Source organism: Heptranchias perlo, chromosome 3, assembly GCF_035084215.1.
Source record: "Heptranchias perlo isolate sHepPer1 chromosome 3, sHepPer1.hap1, whole genome shotgun sequence".
NCBI classification, from domain to species: domain Eukaryota; kingdom Metazoa; phylum Chordata; class Chondrichthyes; order Hexanchiformes; family Hexanchidae; genus Heptranchias; species Heptranchias perlo.
The window spans coordinates 33,592,593-33,611,992 of NC_090327.1; the positions used below are offsets into that span (position 1 = coordinate 33,592,593).

Here is a 19,400-nt window from a genome sequence, read left to right on the forward strand (position 1 = left end):
CAAGGAAGTTCTCCGCAGTGTCCTGGCAAATATTTATCCCTCAACCAATATCACTAAAAAAAAATAGATTATCTGGTCATTATCTTATTGCTGCTTGTGGGACCTTGCTGTGCACAAATTGGCTGCAGTGTTTCCGACATTACAACAGTGACTAAACTTCAAAAGTAGTTCATTGGCTGTAAAGTGCTTTGGGAAGTCCTGATGTTGTGAATGACGTTACAGAAAAGTAAGTCTTTCTTTCTTTATAAATATGAGCTGAACTATGTCAATAATCTTTGGCAATAATCACTACACTACATGCTCGCAGTAGCAGTCGAGAGATGAGTCAGTGCTGTTGGGAACCGAAAAGGCTGACTTCAGTTTTGTTGATAGGTGAGCTGAAGGATGCTTCAGCCCATGCACAACATGGTAGTGGTTGTTGGAGGCCAATCATCTCAGCCCCAGGACATTGCTGCAGGAGTTCCTCAGGGCAGCGTCCTAGGCCCAGCCATCTTCAACTGCTTCATCAATGATCTTCCCTCCACCATAAGGTCAGAAATGGGGATGTTCGCTGATGATTGCATAGTGTTCAGTTCCATTCACAACCCCTCAGATAATGAAGGAGTCCGAGCCCGCATGCAGCAAGACCTGGACAACATCCAGGCTTGGGCAGATAAGTGACAAGTAACATTCGCACCAGACAAGTGCCAGGCAATGACCATCCCCAACAAAAGAGAGTCTAGCCATCTCCTCTTGACATTCAACGGCATTACCATCACCGAATCCCCCACCATCATTATCCTGGGGGTCACCATTGACCAGAAACTTAACTGGACCAGCCACATAAATACTGTGGCTACAAGAGCAGGTCAGAGGCTGGGTATTCTGCGGCGAGTGATTCACCTCCTGACTCCCCATAGCCTTTCCATCATCTACAAGGCACAAGTCAGGAGTGTGATGGAATACTCTCCACTTGCCTGGATGAGTGCAGCTCCAACAACACTCAAGAAGCTCGACACCATCCAGGACAAAGCAGCCCAATTGATTGGCACCCCATCCACCACCTTAAACATTCACTCCCTTCACCACCAGCGCACTGTGGCTGCAGTGTGTACCATCCACAGGATGCACTGCAGAAACTCGCCAAGGCTTCTTCGACAGCACCTCCCAAACCCATGACCTCTACCACCTAAGCAGCAGGTGCATGGGAACAACACCACCTGCACGCTCCCCTCCAAGTCGCACACTATCCTGACTTGGAAATATATCGTCATCCCTTCATTGTCACTGGGAAAAATCCTGAAACTCACTACCTAACAGCACTGTGGGAGAACCTTCAACACACTAACTGCAGCAGTTCAAGAAGGCAGCTCACCATCACCTTCTCAAGGGCAATTAAGGATGGGCAATAAATGCTGGCCTTGCCAGCGATGTCCACATCACATGAATGAATTTTTTAAAAACTTGCATATGTGTCAACCCTCATGAGGGATGCTATGTAACTTAAGTTTTTGGAAGAACTGGTTGGAGCAATGGATTAGTTGCTAGCCTTTTTATTTCTGACGAAATGAATTCAAATTTGGCCATATGGGTGGAATGAAAGTCTTCTCTTTCTGCTGCCAATTAGAGTCTTATGTGCAATGAGATTGGATAGTACACAGGCTTACAGCACAAAACTGCTTCTAATTTGGCACTAATTGGAAATATCATTCAGACAGGATGGTTGGCATGGAGAATGGAAAAAGTGCTTCCTCGGAACTCTTCTGAGATTGGGATTGAAGTACATTAATGAGACAGAGTAGAGGGAACTTTTCTCTGCATCTGGCCATGCTGTACCTGATCTGGGAGTGCTTGATGCTGACACAGGGACGGGAATTTCTCTGGGGGATCTCCCAATCGGGCGCTGTAACATCCCTCACCTTGACGAGCATGAAAAATAAATGCAAGAAAATATTAGCACAAAGAACATTTCATACAACCTGAGGCTGCCAGCAAACTTAATTTGACTGATAATACATTTAGGAGAGAAATGTTTAGAACTTTTCCGGAGAGAGAAATTTAATTGCTCATCAAAAACAATTGCTGTATTAAGGTATTCCTTACCTCATTGCAAAATAGCAACCAATTAGATTGAACTCACACCTTGCACAGAGTAATCAGGCAAACTCACACTTCATGCACAACAGACAGATGAAAACCCAATACCATTTTTGTCTTCAAACCAAACTACTAAAAAATGAACATAAATAGAGTTTCTGTTTGCCTGATATAGAGTATATACTCTACCGTGAAGGGACACATCTCCCTTAGCTAAATCCAGAGATTGGCAAGGCTTAGGGACAGATTGGCAAGACTTAGGGACTCCCACATGAGCACAGGGGTACTGTTGAAGTTTAACCAGCTAAAAATGTACATCTTACCAATGCAGAGAACACCCTACCTGTTATGGCATTAGCTTGTCAGATTATCTGGGGCTGGGAGGAATCTCAGCCATCAGTGACAGGTCTGCCAGATTGAGTCTCATAAGTGACCCAGTCTCACTAGTCGATGCTCAACGGCACCTTGTAGTACTGCAGATCTGCCTGCCTCAGCTATTGGATTACTGCCAAAGAAAACCAACTCAGTTCCAATCTTCCATCACAAGGGCCAGGTATTTCTTCGACGCTGCTCCCACTCCACCGCCTTAGCTTCACCCGGAGAAGTTACGGCAGTGGAGCAGGAGCTGCTCCGAGGAAGTTGCCGGCCAATTGGAACCAAATTGACTCCTATACCTCACCAGAGAGAGTAGAAAAAAAACAGGATTACATTTAATACACAAGAAGGCATAGCTTAACAAAATCCTGCCTTTTTATTATTATTCATTCTTGGGAGGTGGTGATGGCTGAGTGGCTTGCTAGGCCATTTCAGAGGGCAGTTAAGAGTCAACCACATCAGTGTGGGACTAGAGTCACATATAGGCCAGACCAGGTAAGGACATCACGTTACCTTCCCTAAAGGGCATTAGTAAACCAGTTGGATTTTTACAATAATCCGACAAGTTCATGGTCACTTTTACTGATGTGGAGATGCCGGTGATGGACTGGGGTTGACAATTGTAAACAATTTTACAACACCAAGTTATAGTCCAACAATTTTTATTTGAAATCTACAAGCTTTCGGAGGCTTCCTCCTTCCTCAGGTAAATGTTTTACTGATACCAGCTTTTACTGATACCAGCTTTTGACGCCCATTTTTTAAAATTATAATGGAGGGATTTGAATTTGCATTCTCCAAATTATTAGCCCAGGCCTCTGTATTACTAACACTACATTACCGTACCTGTCTGACTGCTGTATAACTCTTCCTTGATCATTAAATGCGGTAGATTTAAATTCTTGGGCGCTCAGTCCAGTGTGAACATTGGGCAATTTAATTGACTGTAAAAATTTCCCAATGTACATTTTGTAATTTTCAACTTCACCAGTGTAGCACCCGCCCGATTTTCAACGGGATTAAAAGCAGGCAAATTCTGCAGCGAGCAGGTGAGATTACCATCCAGGCGATGAGGGTGAAAATTACCCTCTTTGTCTCAATCCAGTTCCTAGTGGGCACAAAGTCACATCTAATTTGTCACTGATTGGTACTGAATTGGCAGTCTCACTCAGAAAGGCCGCAGGATAGCTGATGTGAGGAAATGGAAAACTGTACCACATTTTTCATTCATATTATAGAGTGCTATTCTGAGACTGGGGCAAAGGTGCGTTGGACAGAGTAGAATGAACCCTTCACTAATCAAACCTGCTATGTCTGATGCGAGAGTGCTTGCTGCTGATATTGGATGCCTGGAATGCAACATAAATATCCCTCATCCTAATCAGCACAAGATTCACAATTACCTTTGTTGCTGTGGCTTAATTCACAGATAAAAGAAAGATGCAATTATCTTGCATCTTATCACATCTCTAAGCATGTCACAGTGATCTACTTTGAAGTGCAGTGACAGTTGTTATGTACTCACATACAGCTACAATTTTGAACATAGCAAGATTCCACAAATAGCAAATGAGATGAATGATCTATTTGGCAAAAGGACCAAAGGTGACATGAGGAAAAACTTTTTTATACAGCGAGTGGTTAGGATCTGGAATGCACTGCCTGAGGAGGTGGTGGAGGCAGATTCAATCGTGGTCATCAAAAGAGAACTGGATAAGTACTTGAAAGGAAAAAATTTGCAGGGCTACGGGGAAAGGGCAGGGGAGTGGGACTAGCTGGATTGCTCTTGCATAGAGTCGGCGCAGACTCGATGGGCCGAATGGCCTTCTTCCGTGCTGTAACCTTTCTATGATTCTGTGATTCTATGACTTAGGTTGGCATTGGTTGAGGGAGGAATGCTGGCCAAGAAAACCAGAACTCCGTGCTCTTCATATAGGGCGAAAGGATCGTTACTCTGCACCTGAACTACCAATACAGGGAGAGTTGACCTCAGTTTAATGTGTTATTTCAGTATAGTGCATCAGACAATGCATCTCTTCCTCAGTACTGCACTGGAGTGTCAACCTAGATTTCATGTACTTCAGAACCTGGTGTGTGGCTTGAACCGACACAATGTGATGACTCAGAGGTAAGAGTGTTATTAACTGAGCCAAACTAAGGGAGCATTCACACTCCATCGATTTAGCATGGGTGCAAAACACAAATCACTTCGCACCAACTCGAAACATGGAGCAGAAATCGGGTACCAAGGTCTGAACTGACTCCAAAGTGAAGCTGAGTGAGACCGTCTTCTCCAGGGAGTCTCACCCTGTCTGGTCATGACCCTAGCGTATGATACAGGTGGCATTTACACTAACTGCAGCATCAATGCAAAGCCAAACTGCTCTGTACTGTCACTAACAGGGCCTATCACAACCTCAACTAGCTCAAGGTAACGTATGTCTAGAAATACGTTTAATTATTAAATCAATGAGCAACACCTTCATTTTTAATCTATAAAGTAACTTCTCTCCTTTCACCATTTGTCCTACAGGAAGGCAGTGAAGGCAACTTTAGTTCTGTTACCCCTTCTTGGCATCACTTACATGCTGTTCTTCGTCAATCCAGGAGAAGATGACATCTCACAAATCGTTTTCATCTACTTCAATTCATTTCTGCAGTCTTTTCAGGTGGGTAATCTGGCCAGATGAACTGACAGCTTATTTATCCAATTCCCTTTTGAAAATTATTATTGAATCTGCTTTCACCACCCTTTCAGGCAGTACATTCCAAATTATTACAACTCACTGTGTAAATTTTTTTTTTCCTCATTTCGCCTCTGACTCTTTTGCCAATTATCTTAAATCTGTGTCCTCTGATTACTGACCCTTCTGCCACTGGAAACAGTTTCTCCTTATTTACTTTATCAAAACCCTTAATGATTTTGAATACCTCTATCAAATTGCCCCTTAACCTTCTCTGCTTTATGGAGAACAACCCCAGTTTCTCCAGTCTCTCCACATAACTGAAGTCTTTCATCCCTGGTACCATTCTAGTAAATCTACTCTGCACCTTCTCTAAGGCCTTGACTTCCTTTCTAAAGTGTGGTGCCCAGAATTGGTCACAATATTCCAGCTGTGGCCTAACCAATGTTTTATAAAGGTTTAGCATAACTTCCTTACTTTTGTACCCTATTCCTCTATTTACAAAGCCACGGATCCCACATGCCTTTTTATTTTCTTCTTGACTTGTCCTGCCACTTTCAAAGATTTGTATACGAACACCCCCAGGTTCCTGCACTCCCTTTAAAATTGGACCATTTAGTTTATATTGCCTCGTCTCATTCTTCCTACCAAAATTAACCACTTCACACTTCTCTGCGTTAAATTTCATCTGCCATGTGTCTGCCCATTTCACTAATTTGTCTACGTCCTCCTGGAGCCTATTACTATCCTCCTCACTGTTTATTACGTTTCTGAGTGTCGTGTCATCTGAGAACTTTGAAATTATACCCAGTATACCCAAGTCCAGGTCATTAATATATAACAAAAAGAGCAGTGGTCCCAACACTGACCCCTGGGGGACACCACTGCACACTTCCCTCCAGTCTAAAAAACAACTGTTCGCCATTACTGTCTGCTTTCTGTCCCTTAGCCAATTATGTATCTATGTAGCCACTGCCCCTTTAATCCCATAGGTTCCAATTTTGCTATTATGTGGTACTTTATCAGTTGCCTTTTGAAAGTCCATATGCACAACATCAACAGCACTACTCTCATTAACCCTTCATCAAAGAACTGCAGCGGTTCAAAAAGGCGGCTCACCACCACCTTCTCAAGGGCAATTAGGGATGGGCAATAAAAATTCTGGCCTCACCAGCGAAGCCCACATCCCATGAACGAAATTTAAAAAAGAACTCAATCAAGTTAGTCAAATATGATTTGCCTTTAACAAATCCGTGCTGGCTTTCATTTATTAACCCATATTTTTCCAAGTACCAATTAATTTTGTCCTGGATTATTGTCTCTAAAAGTTTCCTTACCACTGACATTAGGCTGACAGACCTGTAATTTCCAGGTTTATCCCTCTCCCCTTTTTTGAACAGGGATGTAACATTTGCAATCCTCCAGTGTCACCACTCCCATATCTAAGGAGGATTGGAAGATTGTGGCCAGAGCATCTGCAATTTCCACCCTTACTTCCCTTAGCAACCTAGGATGTATCCCATCCAGACCGAGTGACTTTTCTACTTTGAGTGCTGCCAACCTTTTAAGTACTTCCTTTATATCTATTTTTATCCAGATTAATTTGAATACATCACCTGCAATGCAAATAAGATCTTCTTTTCCTGAAGCATTAGGAATGTCTTAAAAGTCTTAAGTTACTGTCACAATTTGCTGTAGGACTCAACCAAATACCATTGTGTCTTACAGGGATTCTTCGTGTCCGTGTTTTACTGCTTCTTGAATGGTGAGGTGAGTTGGACTTATTCTCTTCTGAAATAGTTTAACAGGAGCAACGGGTATGAATAATTTTAAAGCATGCATCTCATTTTAACCTTTCAATTCACTGATAAGCCAAGCAGAGGAGTTAACGCACTTACAATAAACCAGTTAACGCCTGTGGTAAAATGGCGGACAAAGGAATGGCACGCCACGCCACACACTCCGCATTTGTCCGTTCACCTCACCAACAGTAATATCTGGGCTTAAATATGTTCCAACTATGTTAGAACAATTTTTTTTATTATTCTGAAACATAGGTGAAGGCTGATGGCCATAGTGCAGAGTTCAAAAGAATAGAAGAGAAGATGAGAAAAAAAAATCAGGTAGTAGTTAGTTAATATCAAATTTATGTTTTATAAGTCTGTGGAAAAAACGGAAGATTGAGGGAGGCCAGGAGTACCACAGTGTTAAGTTGCTAGGGAAAAATGAGAGTTGGGGACAGTGTGGTAAGTCTTGAATTCAACATAGGATGCAGGGAGAAGGAAGGGCATGTGGGACAGTGTACATGGATCTTTGGTAGAACAAAAAAGGGAAGTTCTTATCCTTGACTTATTAACTTCTTAAGAAAAGAGAAGCCAACTTCATGTTATTTTAGGTGCACATAGAAAAAATGATGAATTAGAAATAAAGTGTTAAGACTTCATGGACCTCAATGATCTGCCAGTGAGAAGTTGAGAACACTATTTACAGAAAGGAAAAACAAACAATTACTCATGACACTGCATCTGTTGCAATTTTGTAAATCAGAAAACTGAAATTCAAAAGAAGCAATCCAAACATAATGACAGAACATGTCTCTGGAGACCTACCTGGCTGTTTCTAACATCGAAGCACCATAAATTGGCATTTAGTCAACATGCATTTCTATTCACATTTACTACTTGTTACTTCAAATTGTTGCATGTGTTAAATAGATGGATGAATCAGTCTCACCGTTGACTATCGGGATTATAATCCCAATTTTAACCTAACCCGTCTGGCGGGAATGGGTCGGACACCCATTTTATACCCTGGCCGATTTTACACTCCATTGACTTCAACAGGACATAAAATCAGGCAGTGTATAAAACAGGTGTCTGACCTGAACCTTCCCCGTTCACACGGGTAGGTTAGCTTAAAATCGGGGCTTATAGTTCAGGAATACTGGAAATAAGGAAGCAAATAGGAACTAACGCATATTATTCATATGTAAGGAATCTTACAACACCAGGTTATTGTACAGGCTGATTCTCATCTGTATGTCAAATATTTTAGTGCAAATAAAATAGTTATTCACTACAAAATCCCATTGTTGTGGGTTCTACTTTCAAACCACACTGACTTTGCATTTGTTTTGGTGAATTTTGTATTAGAACATGGAGCGATGTCCCATTTTATCACTAGTTGCAGAGCAGCAAAGCAAGAAAGACTTACATACGAACATACGAATTAAGAGCGGAGTAGGCCATTCGGCCCCTCGAGCCTGCTCTGCCATTTGATAAGATCATGGCCGATCTGATTGTGACCTCAACCCTAATTTCTCGTCTACCTACTATAACCTTTGACTCCCTTGTTAATCAGGGATCTATCTAACTCAGCCTCAAAAATATTCACTGACCCTGCCTCCAATGCTGTCTGGGAAAGGGAGTTCCACAGACTCACAACCCTCTGAAAGAAAAAGATTCTCCTCATCTCCATCTTAAATGAGAGACCCCTTATTTTTAAACTGTGGCCTCTAATTCCAGTCTCTCCCACAAGGGGAAACATCCTCTCAGCATCTACCCCTTCTAGTCCCCTCAGGATCTTATATGTTTCAATAAGATCACTTCTCATTCTTCTAAACTCCAGTGTATCCAGGCCCAACTTGTCCAACCTTTCCTCATAAAATAACCCCCTCATCCCAGGAATCAGTCGAGTGAACCTTCTCTGAACCGCCTTTAAAGCAATTATGTTCTTTCTTAAATAAGGAGACCAAGACTGCACATAGTATTCTAGATGTGGTCTCACCAATGCTCTGTAGCAAAACATCTCTACTTTTATATTCCATTCCCCTTGCAATAAATGACAACGTTCCATTTGCCTTCCTAATCACTTGCTGTACCTGCATACTAACTTTTTGTGATTCATGTACTAGGACACCCAGATCCCTCTGTACCTCAGAGTTCTGCAGTCTCTCTCCATTTAAATAATAGACTGCTTTTCTATTCCTCCTGCCAAAGTGAATAAGTTCACACTATCCCATATTATAATCCATCTGCCAAATTTTTGCCCACTTACTTAACCTATCTATATCCCTTTGCAGACTCCTTATGCCCTCTTCACAACTTACTTTTCTACCTACCTTTGTGCTATCAGCAAATTTAGCAACCATACATTCGGTCCCTTCATCCAAGTCATTGATATAGATTGTAAATAGTTGAGGCCCAAGCACTGATCCCTGTGGCACTCCACTCGTTGCATCTTGCCAACCTGAAAATGACCCATTTATGCCTACTCTCTGTTTCCTGTTAGCTAACCAATCCTTTATCATTGCTAATATGTTACCCCCTACACCATGAGCTCTTATTTTGTGTAGTAACCTTTGATGTGGCACCTTGTCAAATGCCGTCTGGAAATCCAAGTACACCACATCCACAGGATCCCCTTTATCCACGTTGCTTGTTACTTCCTCAAAGAACTCTAATAAATTAGTCAAACACGATTTCCCTTTCATAAAGCCGTGTTGACTCTGCCTGATTGCCTTGAGATTTTCTGAGTGCCCTGCTACAACCTCCTTAATAATAGATTCTAGCATTTTCCCTGACAGATGTTAAGCTAACTGGCCTGTAGTTTCCTGCTTTCTGTCTCCCTTCTTTCTTGAATAGAGGAGTTACATTCACTATTTTCCAATCTGATGGGTCCCTTCCAGAATCTTGGGAATTTTGGAAAATTAATAGCAATGCATCTACTATCTCTGCAGACACTGCTTTTAAGACCCTAGGATGACGTCCCTAGGATGAAGACCCTAGGATGAAGTCCTTGCATTTATATAGTGCCTTTCATGACCTCAGGATGTCCCAAAGCGCTTTACAGCCAATGAAGTACTTTTGAAATGTAGTCACTGTTGTAATGCAGGAAAAAGACTACCCACTCAGCGTAGCAGAAAATTGTGCACGGCATGGGGAGATATAACTTGTTAAGGAGCTGGAACTTCCAGGTCAACTACAGCATATAAAGTTCCCTCATCCTTTTCCCTAACAATATGCTTTAGTCTATTAGAAGTTGGGTTAAAAATTCCCAAACTCTTTTCAAATAGAGCAGAAAGTGGAAGCTTTAATCCCACCAGCCTGGCTTGGTTTCAAATCCAGGAGCCAGAGGTCAAAGGCCAGCATGGAGTCCATTGAAAACATAAGAAAAGTTTATCGTTAGATAAACAATTGGGCCTGGAAATTTGACGGTGCCCAAAGAAGGGCTTGCAGAGCAATCCCTGCACCTGAATGAATAGGCGCGAGGCGCACATAGTATTGGGCCTTGGACCTCATTATCACCAAACCACCAAGCTGCAGAACTTGGGTTTCTGAATCAAATCTGGACTGATATGATGAAAGTTTCATCTGTCTGAACGTTATTGGAGCAGAGTAGAGAGTCTTTTATTCTGTATCTAATGCCGCTACACCTCATCTGAAGTAATTGTGCTCACTTCTACTGTTTCTTTAAAGTAGATAATAAATTCCCATTTTCATCCTCTTCTACTTTTAGTTTTAAGATAGCTATGGAGAAGGATAGGTCTGGCCCAAAAGTTAAAATTCTAAATTGGGGAAAGGCCAATTTTGATGGTATTAGACAGGAACTTTCAGAAGTTGATTGGGAGAGTCTGTTGGCAGGCAAAGGGACGTCTGGTAAGTGGGAGGCTTTCAAAAGTGTGTTAACCAGGGTTCAGGGTAAGCACATTCCTTATAAAGTGAAGGGCAAGGCTGGTAGAAGTAGGGACCTTGGATGACTTGGGAGATTGTGGCCCTAGTCAAAAAGGAGGCATATGACATGCATAGGCAGCTGGGATCAAGTGGATCCCTTGAAGAGTATAGAGATTGCCGGAGTAGAGTTAAGAGAGAAATCAGGAGGGCAAAAAGGGGACATGAGATTGCTTTGGCAGATCAGGCAAAGGTGAATCCAAAGAACTTCTACAAATACATAAAGGGCAAAAGGGTAACTAGGGAGAGAGTAGGGCCTCTTAAGGATCAACAAGGTCATCTATGTGCGGAACCACAAGAGATGGGTGAGATCCTGAATGAATATTTCACATCGGTATTTACGGTTGAGAAAGGCATGGATGTTAGGGAACTTGGGGAAATAAATAGTGATGTCTTGAGGAGTGTACATATTACAGAGAGGGAGGTGCTGGAAGTCTTAACGCGCATCAAGGTAGATAAATCTCCGGGACCTGATGAAATGTATCCCAGGACGTTATGGGAGGTTAGGGAGGAAATTGCGGGTCCCCTAGCAGAGATATTTGAATCATCCACCGCTACAGGTGAGGTGCCTGAAGATTGGAGGGTAGCAAATGTTGTGCCTTTGTTTAAGAAGGGCGGCAGGGAAAAGCCTGGGAACTACAGACCAGTGAGCCTGACATCTGTAGTGGGTAAGTTGTTAGAGGGTATTCTGAGGGACAGGATCTACAGGCATTTGGAGAGGCAGGGACTAATTAGGAACAGTCAGCATGGTTTTGTGAGAGGAAAATCATGTCTCACGAATTTGATTGAGTTTTTTGAAGGGGTAACCAAGAAGATAGATGAGGGCTGTGCAGTAGACGTGGTCTACATGGACTTCTGCAAAGCATTTGACAAGGTACCGCATGGTAGGTTGTTACATAAGGTTAAATCTCATGGGATCCAAGGTGAGGTAGCCAATTGGATACAAAATTGGCTTGACGACAGAAGACAGAGGGTGGTTGTAGAGGGTTGTTTTTCAAACTGGATGCCTGTGTCCAGCGGTGTGCCTCAGGGATCAGTGCTGGGTCCGCTGTTATTTGTTATTTATATTAATGATTTGGATGAGAATTTAGGAGGCATGGTTAGTAAGTTTGCAGATGACACCAAGATTGGTGGCATTGTGGACAGTGAAGAAGGTTATCTGGGATTGCAACGGGATCTTGATCAATTGGGCCAGTGGGCCGATGAATGGCAGATGGAGTTTAATTTAGATAAATGTGAGGTGATGCATTTTGGTAGATCGAATCGGGCCAGGACCTACTCCATTAATGGTAGGGCGTTGGGGAGAGTTATAGAACAAAGAGATCTAGGAGTACAGATTCATAGCTCCTTGAAAGTGGAGTCACAGGTGGATAGGGTGGTGAAGAAGGCATTCGGCATGCTTGGTTTCATTGGTCAGAACATTGAATGCAGGAGTTGGGATGTCTTGTTGAAGTTGTACAGGGCATTGGTGAGGCCACACTTGGAGTACTGTGTACAGTTCTGGTCACCCTATTATAGAAAGGATATTATTAAACTAGAAAGAGTGCAGAAAAGATTTACTAGGATGCTACCGGGACTTGATGGTTTGAATTACAGGGAGAGGTTAGACAGACTGGGACTTTTTTCCCTGGAGAGTAGGAGGTTAAGGGGTGATCTTATAGAAGTCTATAAAATAATGAGGGGCATAGATAAGGTCGATAGTCAAAATCTTTTCCCAAAGGTAGGGGAGTCTATAACGAGGGGGCATAGATTTAAGGTGAGAGGGGAGAGATACAAAAGGGTCCAGAGGGGCAATTTTTTCACTCAAAGGGTGGTGAGTGTCTGGAACGAGCTGCCAGAGGCAGTAGTAGAGGCGGGTACAATTTTGTCTTTTAAAAAGCATTTGGACAGTTACATGGGTAAGATGGGTATAGAGGGATATGGGCCAAGTGCAGGCAATTGGGACTAGCTTAGTGGTATAAACTGGGCGACATGGACATGTTGGGCCGAAGGGCCTGTTTCCATGTTGTAACTTCTATGATTCTATGATTCTATACTTTCATGTCTACCTACCTTCATATAGTAACCTACTAATTTTGAGGCAAGAACAGAGAGTTTTCTGGTACATCTTCCTTTAACTATTGACTGTAAAAGGAAAAAAAGACCTGGAGCAGGCAGTATAAGAATATCAGAATATCCTAAGTGAGAAAAGGCCTTTTGCCAGATCAAGTTCATTCCATCTAGAGTCCACGTACAGTTATTCTGTCATTGAATTTCCTTTCACATCAACTCTTGATCCCCTACTTTAAGGAAGATTAAGGGCGCTAAATTTGGCCATGTAGTGCCTGTTGTTTCAGTGCTGCACAGCCTTTCCGACATCCACGATGGCATCTTGGATGCACATGCACGTTTCCAGCGTGGCGCGCGCCGGACTCCATCTTGGTATAGGAGTTAAAGCAGGCGCAGATAACGAACGCTGGAATCATGTAAAGTAGGGAGAAAATGGCATCAATCAGTGTGCAACGCTGATTTAAAGTGATAGACATTTTGGGACTTAACGCTCAACTCAACGCACAGTCTTAACCCCGACCATCTGAACATGTCTTAGAGTGCCTGGAGGACCCCCCACCAGCGCTATTTAAAGGAGCCATGCAGGATTTACAGGTTAGTTGCTGGATTATTACTTCTGGCTGCCAAGACATTTGTAACTGTTTTTGGAGGTCTCCTAGACTTCAATACTAGGACGCGGGGACATAGCCTAACATAGGACGTGTAGGAATGAAGTTAGGAAATGCTTCTACACGCAAAGGGTGGGAGACGTTTGGAACGCTCTTCAGTGGACGGCAGTTGATGCTAGCTCACTTGTGAAAATTAAATCTGAGATTGATAGATTTCTGTGAACCAAGGGTATTAAGGGATATGGGGCCATGGCAGATATATGGAGTTAGGTCACAGGTCCACCATGATCCAATTGAATGGCATAACAGGCTCAACTGCCACTTGCTGCCTCTTGATATGCACCACCTTCTCCTGCAAGAAAGCGGGACATGTGTCTGGATGATGTGCCTGTCATGGATGAATAGCTGCCAATGTGTGTGGCCTGTGAGTTGTGGGTGGGTGGCTTGATACAATGGTAATGTGTAAGGATGAGAGGAAGCATCTGATTGGCAGAGTAGAGTACTGACGGAAAGAGTTTATTGGTATGTGGGGGATGGGGGTGCAGTGTGGTGCAGTTGGTAGGAGATGCCACTTGACAGTTGACCTCATTCACATTGACCACTCATGTCAAAGCATTGAACTTCTTTGTGCACTGCATCCATGTTCATGATGCTGTGCGCCTGGCATTGACTTCGTCCCCCGTTGCCTCCCACTGCCTTTTGAGTATATATCTACTGGGTCTCTTGTCCCACCCCTCACCCCCCATGGATATAGGATGTCCCTCCTTCTGTCCACTGCTTGCACCCAAGGTCTCTAGTGCAACAGCAGAGAATCTTGGTGCATGCACTTTCGCAGGCCTGGTACCAACTCAGATCGGCAGATTGGTGAGGTCTGGCGTGCAGATTGGAGGATGTGGGATTTAGTGGGGTTTTTTTAGTCATTCGTGGGATGTGGACGTCGCTGGCGAGGCCAGCATTTATTGCCCATCCCTAATTGCCCTTGTGAAGGTGGTGGTGAGCCGCCTTCTTGAACCGCTGCAGTCTGTGTGGTGAAGGTTCACCCACAGTGCTGTAAGGTAGGGAGTTCCATGATTTTGACCCAGCGACGGTGTGTGACTTGGAGGGGAACATGTAGGTGGTGTTGTTCCCATGTGCCTGCTGCCCTTGTCCTTCTAGGTGGTAGCGGTCGCGGGTTTGGGAGGTGCTGTCGAAGAAGCCTTGGCGAGTTGCTGCAGTGCATCCTGTGGATGGTACACACTGCAGGCACTGTGCGCCGGTGGTGGAGGGAGTGAATGTTTAAGGTGGTAGATGGGGTGTCAATCAAGCGTGCTGCTTTGTCCTGGATGGTGTCGAGCTTCTTGACTGTTGTCGGAACTGCATTCATCCAGGCACGTGGAGAGTATTCCATCACACTCCTGACTTGTGCCTTGTAGATGGTGGAAAAGCTTTGGGGAGTCAGGAGTTGAGTCACTCGTCACAGAATGCCCAGCCTCTGAACTGCTCTTGTAGCCACAGTATTTATATGGCTGGTCCAGTTAAGTTTCTGGTCAATGGTGACCCCCAGGATGTTGAAGGTGGGGGATTCAGCGATGGTAATGCCGTTGAATGTCAAGGGGAAGTGGTTAGACTCTCTCTTGTTGGAGATGGTAATTGCGTGGCACTTGTCTGGTGCGAATGTTACTTGCCACTTATCAGCCCAAGCCTGGATGTTGTCCAGGACTTGCTGCATGCGGGCTCGGACTGCTTCATTATTTGAGGGGTTGCGAATGGAACTGAACACTGTGCAATCGTCAGCGAACATCCCCATTTCTGACCTTATGATGGAGGGAAGGTCATTGATGAAGCAGCTGAAGATGGTTGGGCCTAGGACACTGCCCTGAGGAACTCCTGCAGCAATGTCCTGGGGCTGAGATGATTGACCTCCAATGACCACTACCACCTTCCTTTGTGCTAGGTATGAATCCAGCCACTGGAGAGTTTTCCCCCTGATTCCCATTGACTTCAATTTTACTAGGGCTCCTTGATACCACACTCGGTCAAATGCTGCCTTGATGTCAAGGGCAGTCACTCTCACCTCACCTCTGGAATTCAGCTCTTTTGTCCATGTTTGGACCAAGGCTGTAATGAGATCTGGAGCCGTGTGGTCCTGGCGGAACCCAAACTGAGCATCGCTGAGCAGGTTATTGGTGAGTAAGTGCCGCTTGATAGCATTGTCGACGACATCTTCCATCAGGTTGCTGATGATTGAGAGTAGACTGATGGTAATTGGCTGGATTGGATTTGTCCTGCTTTTTATGGACAGGACATACCTGGGCAATTTTCCACATTGTCGGATAGATGCCCGTGTTGTAGCTGTACTGGAACAGTTTGGCTAGAGGCGCAGCTCGTTCTGGAGCACAAGTCTTCAGCACTACAGCCGGGATGTTGTCGGGGCCCGCAGCCTTTGCTGTATCCGGTGCACTCAGCCATTTCTTGATATCATGTGGAGTCAATCGAATTGGCTGAAGACTGGCTTGTGTGATGGTGGGGATATCAGGAGGAGGCTGAGATGGATCATCCACTCGGCACTTCTGGCTGAAGATGGTTGCTAAAACTTCAGCCTTGTCTTTTGCACTCACATGCTGGACTCCGCCATCATTGAGGATGGGGATGTTTACAGAGCTTCCATCCACCGCCATTCATGACTGGATGTGGCAGGACTGCAGAGTTTTGATCTGATCCGTTGGTTGTGGAATCACTTAGCTCTGTCTATAGCATGTTGCTTCCGCTGTTTAGCATGCATGTAGTCCTGAGTTGTAGCTTCACCAGGTTGGCACCTCATTTTAAGGTATGCCTGGTGCTGCTCCTGGCATGCTCTTCTACACTCCTCATTGAACCAGGGTTGATCCCCTGGCTTGTTGGTAATGATAAAGTGAGGAATATGCCAGGCCATGAGGTTGCAGATTGTGCTGGAATACAATTCTGCCCAGTTTTGAGCTGCTAGATCTGTTCTGAATCTATTCCATTCAGCACGGTGATAGTGCCACACAACACGTTGGATGGTGTCCTCAGTGCGAAGACAGGACTTCGTCTCCACAAGGACTGTGCAGTGGTTACTCCTACCATTACTGTCATGGACAGATGCATCTGCGACAGGTAGATTGGTGAGGATGAGGTCAAGTAGGTTTTTCCCTCGTGTTGGTTCATTCACCACCTGCCGCAGGCCCAGTCTGGCAGCCATGTCCTTCAGGACTCGGCCAGTGTTGGTGCTACCAAGCCACTCTTGGTGATGGACATTGAAGTCCCCCACCCAGATTACATTCTGTGCCTTGCTACCCTCAGTGCTCCCTCCAAGTGGTGCTTAACATGGAGGAGGACTGATTCATCAGCTGAGGGAGGGTGGTAGGTGGTAATCAGCAGGAGGTTTCCTTGCCCATGTTTGACCTGATGCCATGAGATTTCATGGGGTCCGGAGTCAATGTTGAGGACTCCCAGGGCCACTCCCTACTGACTGTATATCACTGTACCGCCACCTTTGATGGGTCTGTCCTGCCGGTGGGACAGGACATACCCAGGGATGGTGATGGAAGAGTCTGGGACATTGGCTGAAAGGTATGATTCTGTGAGTATGGCTATGTCAGGCAGTTGCTTGACTAGTCTGTGGGACAGCTCTCCAAATTTTGGCTCGAGATCGTGAGGAGGACTTTGCAGGGTCAACTGGGCTTGGGCTTGGTTTGCCTTTGTCGTGTCCGGTGCCTAGTGGTCCATCCAGTTTTATTCCTATTTTGATTTTTTGTAGCAAGATTGTACAACTGAGTGGCTTGCTCGGCCATTTCAGAGGGCGATTAAGAATCAACCACATTGGAGTCACATATAGGCCAGATCTGGTAAGGACGGCAGGTATCCTTCCGTAAAGGGCATTAGTGAACCAGGTGGGTTTTTACGACAATCCGGTAGTTTCATGGCCACCATTACTGACATTAATTTAATTTAAATTCCCTAGTTGCCATGGCAGGATTTGAACTGATGAATCAGGATTATTAGTCCAGGCCTCTGCATTACTAGTCCAGTAACATAACCACTATTCTACTGTACCCATGGTGTGCAACCTTTATTCAATGTTTTAACATAACTCATTAGTGTGTAAACATAGGAATGGAACCTGCATCTCTGTTTTACATGTGCGATGTCTGATCTCTGTTCAGACTCCGTGCAAACAGTGGACTGTTATTTTCAGCAAATAACTGGTACCAGCTACCTTTAAGAGATTTCTAAGAAACATGCTCCCTTTAAGAGAATGGGCTCCCTCTGGTGGTGGAAAGTGTGAATTGGATTGATTCCACATGCAAGGCCTGCAATGGAACGCTGATTGCAGGCAAGTCCTGGGGTGGGTCGAAGCTTGCGTCCTGCCTACGCAGGGGCCATTGGGCGTCGGATAATAGCACATTATGCTACCTGCACCCAAAAACGCTCCCTATCGAATTTTTCCCCCTAAGTTCCTTCTCCTCCCTCTACTACAAAAAATACAGCAATATTATTAACACATCTATGACCCTCAATCTTCCTCAACAGATATCAAGAGGTCCCACTCGTGTGTCACTCCCTTTTAAAGGGTTGACTCCAATTGTGTCCTGGTAGTCTTTTCCACATATCTACTGTCTTGGAACAAATAATTTTTTTCCTAACCTCTAACCTTGACAAGCTTGTGAATGTTGTACTTGTGTCCTCTATTCCTTTGATCGTTGTTTGGGATACTCTTTACTGTTACCTTTTGGCCTCAAGCTGTATGACCGATCCAGCACGCTGGTTCCAAACCAATTTTTCACATTAGCCAGTGTTCTGCACCAATGGTTCATACAGTCCAGGAAGCATCTTATCCTGACCTATATAGAGTTTTGTGGTAGTTGGAGGAGCTTTAATTATGTATATGATCATTGATGTGTTGCAAGCCTAAGTATTTGAGCTTCCAATTGCAAATGTAATGAATTTTTGATCTATTAGCTACTAGATCAAATAATGAGGGTAAAGATCACAAATTGACCATAATTGCTACACCCTGCAGAAAGAACATATACGGTTCTTATTGTGAATTTATTGGGGTAGATTTTGGTCGGGGTCCATTTTTGGGCTCAGATTCAGCGCTGCTCGACCAGCACGCACCCGAACCGAGAGACCCGAGGATCGATGGAAATTGGTCCTGAGGCCTCTCTGCAGCTCGCCCGAAAGCAAAGATCAATGTCGGGCCACCTGCCTCACCGCCAGCAGCCCTCAGGTTAGTCCTGGGATGGGGGATTGGAGCCAGCTATAGGGGGGCGGATCGTGACATCCTGGAAGCACTCCTGCTCTTCCCAGCTCCATAGGAACTCAAACATTACTATGCAGCTAAGAAATGAGCTTATCTCTCATTGGCGGTCCCACTCATCACCGACTAATTTCTGGATTGAGTCCTCCAACAGGCATTAGGCCCCTAATTTACATACTTAAGGTGCCTAATACCTGCTTTAGGCTTCTGCCTGGGATGCCCAAAATTAGGGCACCACGAATTTAGCTGTGGTACCAAAACCTGCGTAGAGTAGGTGCAGGCTGTCCCACTGCTAATTTGGTACGCTTTGTGCCCGTTTTATGCCCAAAAAACAATTGCAAATAACATACCATTTTCTACACCATGGTTCATTAAGGTGAGGCATTTTAATGTTCAACTTGCTCACGACACAGACTACCCTGGGAAAAGTTACCAATTTCCATCTTTGTAACATCATTGGCATCTGCTTTTACCTCATCTGCACCAATGAAACATTCAACAACACTATAATTACTACCTGGCTTAATTGCTCCAAAATTCCTTGCTCTCCTCTAAACATAGAAAATAGGAGCAGGAGTAGGCCATTCGGCCCTTCGAGCCTGCTCTGCCATTCAATATG

The 19,400-nt window shown here is 44.3% G+C and overlaps 1 protein-coding gene across 1 annotated transcript in view; it reads left to right on the forward strand.

The window, feature by feature from the left end:
• Positions 1 to 19,400, forward strand: part of LOC137311712 (corticotropin-releasing factor receptor 2-like) — a 165,203-nt gene that overhangs the window by 138,178 nt on the left and 7,625 nt on the right. Inside the window, exons 10-11 of the mRNA XM_067978757.1 lie at positions 4,985 to 5,120; positions 6,864 to 6,905. Of these exons, the coding sequence (XP_067834858.1) occupies positions 4,985 to 5,120; positions 6,864 to 6,905 (178 nt within the window). The remainder of the gene's footprint in view (positions 1 to 4,984; positions 5,121 to 6,863; positions 6,906 to 19,400) is intronic.